The 6,000-nt window shown below is 58.9% G+C and overlaps 2 protein-coding genes across 2 annotated transcripts in view; one reads left to right on the top strand and one right to left on the bottom strand.

Annotated features, from left to right (window-relative positions):
- LOC132514009 (sodium- and chloride-dependent creatine transporter 1-like) overlaps nucleotides 1–1,688 on the top strand; it is a 4,096-nt gene extending 2,408 nt beyond the window's left edge. Inside the window, exons 2-5 of the mRNA XM_060138645.1 lie at nucleotides 3–61; nucleotides 153–253; nucleotides 343–513; nucleotides 916–1,688. Coding sequence (XP_059994628.1) covers nucleotides 3–61; nucleotides 153–253; nucleotides 343–513; nucleotides 916–1,056 — 472 coding nt within the window. The 3' untranslated portion in view covers nucleotides 1,057–1,688. The remainder of the gene's footprint in view (nucleotides 1–2; nucleotides 62–152; nucleotides 254–342; nucleotides 514–915) is intronic.
- A 2,235-nt stretch (nucleotides 1,689–3,923) lies between these two features.
- Nucleotides 3,924–5,098, bottom strand: LOC132514008 (olfactory receptor 10V1-like). The gene is given in 2 exon segments (XM_060138644.1): nucleotides 3,924–4,532; nucleotides 4,535–5,098. Coding segments are annotated over 2 exon segments (1,173 nt in total).
- Nucleotides 5,099–6,000: the final 902 nt, after the last annotated feature.

Below are 6,000 nucleotides of genomic sequence, written 5' to 3'. Positions count from 1 at the left end.
AGCGGCACCACCCTGCTCTGGCAGGCCTTCTGGGAGTGCGTGGTGATCGCCTGGGTGTACGGTAGGTCTGGGCCGACAGGCAAGCCGGGGGTGCGGCACGGTCAGGGGTGGTGCCTCTCTAGCTCTGGCCCTCCGGCCTCACGTGACCCCAGGAGCCGACCGCTTCATGGACGACGTGGCCTGCATGATCGGGTACCGACCTTGCCCCTGGATGAAATGGTGCTGGTCTTTCTTCACCCCGGTGGTGTGCATGGTAAGGGCCGGGAGAGGCTGGGCAGGGCGAGGGACACCGAGGGCCCGCAGTGGTGGCTGCCGGCTGAGCGCCAGGCTTCTCGCCCGCAGGGCGTCTTCATCTTCAACGCGGTGTACTACGAGCCGCTGGTCTACAACAACACCTACGTGTACCCGTGGTGGGGCGAGGCCATGGGCTGGGGCTTCGCGCTCTCCTCCATGCTGTGTGTGCCCCTCCACCTCCTGGGCTGCCTCCTCAGGGCCAAGGGGACCGTGGCTGAGGTCAGTTCCCCGCGCCCCGTCTCCCGCACACCATCCCTCCCTCCCGTTGGGTGGAGACGTGACCTCCAGAGCGCCCTGCCCCTTCTCCCACCTTCCGGGAGGGACAGACCGTTGTGCCGGAGCCTCTGGGCCAGCTCGGAGGGGGGTGTACGGGAGGAGAGTTGGCCCTCCAGGGCCTCGCTCAGGTGGTGGCGGCGGAGGAGAGGCCTGTCCCTAGCCTCTGTTCTAGCAGCCACTCGGCCCTCCACTGAACCCCTATTTCCCTAGCGTAGGGAGCGGGGCCTGGTCAGGAGGGGCGCGGCCCCGGGCCCCAGGTTGGTGGCAGGTGGCGGGAAGCGGAGAGAGGCCAGGGACAAGCAGGTGCCCCTCCCCAGGGACTCAAGGTGTCCCTCTCTCCCGCAGCGCTGGCAGCACCTGACGCAGCCCGTCTGGGGCCTCCACCACTTGGAGTACAGAGCTCAGGACTCGGATGTCAGGGGCCTGACCACCCTGACCCCAGTGTCTGAGAGCAGCAAGGTGGTGGTGGTGGAGAGCGTCATGTGACAGGTGCCCCGGCTCACATCACCAGCTCACCCTCTCGTAGCCATAGCAGCCCCTGCTCTAGCCCCCCACCCCCCCAGGGGGCTTGCCTTTCCCTGACACCTATGGGGTCTGCCGGGGGGGGGGAGGGGAGGAAGCACCAGAGTGCTTATAACTAAAATAACTTTTTCCATTTTTAATAAAATGCCAAAAATATCACAACCCACCAAAAATAGATGCCTCCCCCACCCCCCTTAACCAAGCTGGTGCACACGCTGCTTCCCAAGCCCTGCCGCCCGCCCTCCAGTGCCCGCTACCGTCACGTCTCACCTGACCCCACCAGGCCCTGCCTGCCTCTCTCCAGGCTCTGCCCAGCACACCCCTGGGTGGCCCCTCACCCCAGGGGCAGCAGTGGCAGCTCGGGGAACAGGGGGACTGGAGAGCAGAGGGGGCAGGCGAGGGGGGGGCAGCAGAACCAAGGCGAATATTTCAGCTGGGCTAGACCCCTCTCCCCGTCCCTTCTCTAGAAGCTTAGAGAGCCAGCCAGCAAGGGAACCTTCAGTTCCTGAGCCAGTTGCCACCAGTAGCAGTTGTGTGAGCTTGAGTGCATGTGTGCGTGAGTACATAGGGTATAGACATAGATCTCTGTTTCTTAGCCAAGGGGGCGTCATCTCTTACCTGACAGATTGCTGTGCGCCTGCTCTCTGGGAACCCCTCCTCCCTGGGCAGGTCAGTGGGTTATCGTCATGTCACCCAGGATCACGCCCCAACCACACAGACCCACGTCCTGTCCCACGGCACCCAGGAGAGGGTCTCCCTCCTCCCTGGGGCCCCCTGTGCCGCCAGACTCCCACCCCACTGCCTGGGAGTGATGGAACCCCCTGTCTCTGCACCCCTGCCCACCCAGGGCCTTGTGTGTGTGCACGTTTGTGTGGGTGCACACGTGCACAGGAACACGTGGGTCGGTGCTGTGCACACACGGCAAGGCCGTGGTGGATGGGAACCCGAGGCTGCTCTCCTGTCAGCAGCATTCCCTTGCCTTAAGTGCGAACTCGACCGAGGCGGTCATTAAAAAGGGGTCGGGGACTCAGAGGCATCTGAGCTGTGCCTTAAAGGAAGAGCGAAGTTTAGATAAATGGCGAGGGTGGGAGACCGGTCAGTACCTTGACTTTTCTAGCGTCTTTATTGCGGACATTTCACATGTACGCACAAGGAGAGAGAGTAGTGTTTTTAAGAATCCGCCTACCTTTCACCCGGCTTCAACACTTGTCAACGTTTCACTAGTTTATTTTGAAAATAAGGAAGGGTTTAGGGGTGAGAGTAGTGAAAATAATATCTCTTGAAGAGATAAAAGAAGAGGCACCCCTCGAAGCTTGTCCAAATAAAGGGGTGCCCGTGCACCCCTCTCGTAAGGGTATCACATGGCCCTGAAGCACAGGGCCCGCGTAGGGTTGCAACGGGATGTGGTCGGCAACAAGCGGCTACTGGCGTTTTGGTCGCTGTCTCTCTGACTTTCACGTCAGTTCTCTCTCCACATACGCTGAAGCTAGCGATCACCCCACCTTCACTTTGATCAACCTGGAGTCGCCGTCTGGGTTCCCTGCAATGAACCCAGATGATAGCACCGCCTCCTGCCCCTCCAGGCTCTGCCCTTTCCTAGGTCTGAGGGCGCAGGCCAGAGAGCAAGTAGGGCTGGACACGAGGGAAAATTACCCACGTGGTTCCTGCCCTCCAAGATCTGCCACTCCCATTGAGGAGTGCCCCTCTGGTGGCTCTGAGGGCCCCTCTGTGGCAGGAGGTGGGGTCATCGTCTAGGAATGATGAGGGAGGTGGTAGGAGACATGAATTGAGGAGAGTAGGCAAGGTTGGGGTTTGGTGAGGAAGGTTTTGGGGGTTTAAACTATGAGGAAGTGTATTGTTGACCGAACACGAAGGCTAGAGGGAGGTGATGATGGTTGTGGTTGAGTTTTCCAATGAAGGGTCATCAAGGACCCAGACCCTTTCCTTCCTGACCCTTTTAAACAGCATGTGGGTGTTCTAGGCTTGGTGCTGGGTGAATGACTCCTGCCTATGAAAGAAGAGCTCGTAACCATCGTATATTTTCTAAATAATTGGTTTTATTTTAGTCTTTTAAATAAGGTGCTCAACTCGCCAGCCTCATTTGTGAGCTCTTTTGTGCCTTATGCTTTGTCGTATCCCCAGTGCCACGGGCAGTGCCTGGTACCCACAAGGTGCTCATTCACTCATTCAAGAATTATTTGCTGCTAAGTGCTAGGATGCAGGGATCCAGGGCACCTTGCCCAGCCTGTGGGGTGGACGTGGGGTCAGCAAACACTTCCTTGAGATCGTAATGCCGGACCTGAGTCCCTGAATCTCGGAGGCTCAGCAGGATATTGAAGGCTTCCCTTCCATTAGCAGCCAGAGTCTGAAGCTGTTCCTATGCCAGAACTCATGGGAGGGCGGGGGGGGGGGGCGGTCAGCGTCCAATTAGTGCTGATTGAACACCTGTTATGTGCCTGGTGCCGGGCGGCAGGTTAATCACAGTTCTTGCCTGCAAGGAGCCTCTCGGCCAGTCAGGGAGAGAGCAAAGCCCTTCAGCCCTAGGTAATGAGTGAGCGCACGGGCCCTCCCCAAGGCCGCCAGGAGTGAGCGGCCCTCGAACCCATGGCAACATGAGGAGGGGCCAGCTGGCCCAGAGGCTGGAAGCGGGGTAGGTCGGGAAACGCGGCGGAGAGGAGGGCGCGCAGGAGGAGGGTGGAGTGGGTTACAGCCCCTGGGCTGGCTCTGCCTTTGCCCCCTTGCCTTTACCTCATTTGGACTTGGGAGCTCGCTCCTTGTACTTCTAGCTCTTTGGCCGGAGAAGTGTCTGACGGTGCTCCAGAGTCTGGGTGTCATCGTCCGCGAAGGGGCCGTGAAACGTTCACTGACCCCCCCAGAGCTGCTCCATCTCGGAAAGCGTCAGGGTTTGTTCCACGTGTGACGGCGGGAAAGGGGGCGGTAAGGTCCAGGCGCCCGCAGAACCACAGCGCAGCCCTCAGGAGGAGGCGTGGGGCTGCGAGGGCTGCGCGGACATGACCGACTGGGCTCTGGCACGTGGACCCCCTCTTCCCGCTCCCCTTGCATTGGACTGCCGGCCTCGTCTGGTCGTGGCTCTCCAGGAGTCTCTTGAGGGCCCCCTCGACTTCCTTGTTCCTCAGACTATAGACCGTAGGGTGGAGCACGGGAGTGACACTGGTGTAGATTAAGGACACGGTTTTGTCCTGTTCTGGGGCGTAGCATGACTTGGGGCGAATGTAGATGAATATTGTGCAGCCGTAGTGCAGAAGGGAGACCAGCAGCAGGTGCCCAGCACAGGCGGAGAAGGCCTTGCTCCTGCCCTCAGCCACGTGGATTCTGAGGACGGCAGCGATAATGAACCCGCAGGAGAGCAGGGTCAGCAGGAAGGGAACCAACAGGATGAGCAGGCAGACGAGGAAGACCGCGACCTCACTGGCCCGCGTGCGTGCGCGCAGGCCAGGAGTAGCACAGCGGGGATGTCACAGAAGAAATGACTGATCTCATGAGACTGACCAAAGGGGAAGAGGGATATCAGTGTGGGGAGGGTGAAGGAGAGCGCAAGTCCGCTGACTCACGCCAGAGCCAGCACCTGCAGACACAGGGTCCTGGCTATGATGAGTGTGTAATGCAGGGGCTTGCAGATGGCCACAAAGCGGTCGTAGGCCATCGCAGCCACGAGGAAACACTCTGCCCTGCCCAGGGCGCTGAAGAGATGCATTTGCAGGGCTCAGCCCAGGAAGGGCATCCGCTGGCTCCCGGACAGGAAACTGGCCAGCATGCTGGGGACGATGACCCACGTATAGCCGATTTCAATGGTGGACAGGTTGCGAAGGAGGAGATACGCGGAGTCAAAGAGGGTGATGAGCGCAAGAGTCGTGTGCCCTGCTAGGGTGACAAGATGCGTGATTAGAAACAGTCCAAACAGGGAGATTTGTAACTCAGCCAGGTCCCCAAAGCCCAAGACAATGAATTCAGAGCTCAAGGTGTGCTGCTTCTGCAGTGGGGCCATCCTGCGTTCTCCTCTGTCGAGCTCCTGGGCCGGAAAAGGCAGCTTTCTAGCAATTCTCTAAGTCGTGGGAGACCCTGGAGCCCTCTCCACAGATGGCCATTGTCCCCATTCTGTGAGCCTTTTGAACTCTGCCTTCTGTTCAGCGAGAGCGGCGGAGTGCTCGCTCTGATGGTGACGTCACTTTAGTTCACCTGTTGAGTTATTACAGAAACGAGCCGAGATGAGTGAAGTTGTCTTTAACAGACCCTAAGGAAAGTCCTCCTTCTGACTACGTTTTGAAGAGCGGCCTCAGGGTAGGGGTTGGGTGCTGAGCGTGATGTTACTTAGGTTGGAACAGAGGCCGGGCCGGCGGGGTCATTGACGCCGTGGGGAATTCCCGTGGGATGGAGGGTCCGGCGAGTTGGTCTTAAAGACACTTTGGCTCTGTGCGTTGGCTATGTTGTCCCTCCCTCGCCACCGCCCCTCCCCACCAAACTCCCAGGATTCCTGCAGCCTCCCCCGTTTCAGCTCCGCTGAGTCGCAGGGAGACCCCGGCTTACGTGTGACCCCGCTCTAGACACCTCTTCTGAGCCCTGGGCTGAGTCAGGCGGATTCTCTCTCTGGCTACCCCAAAAGCCTGTGGGCTCCATGATGGCAAGAATGATTTCTTATTTAGGCTCTCCAACAGTGGTTGGCACATATTAGTGTTACTGGTGCAGATCTGTTGACTAAAAGTCTGTTGCTCGTTTCTGCATCCTCTGCAGTTAGGGCAGAGTCAGACATTGAGTAGGCACCCAACACGTATGCTTGAGTTAATGGTTAAGTGAAAGCAGGGAACCTTTGACGTATTGGGGATGCTGAGGTCATGATCGTCCAGGGTGGGAGGAAGCAGGACAGAACTAGGACATAGTCGGCACCTTCCC

This window comes from Lagenorhynchus albirostris, chromosome X (genome assembly GCF_949774975.1).
Source record: "Lagenorhynchus albirostris chromosome X, mLagAlb1.1, whole genome shotgun sequence".
NCBI lineage: Eukaryota > Metazoa > Chordata > Mammalia > Artiodactyla > Delphinidae > Lagenorhynchus > Lagenorhynchus albirostris.
This window is presented reverse-complemented; position numbering and strand designations above follow the sequence as displayed.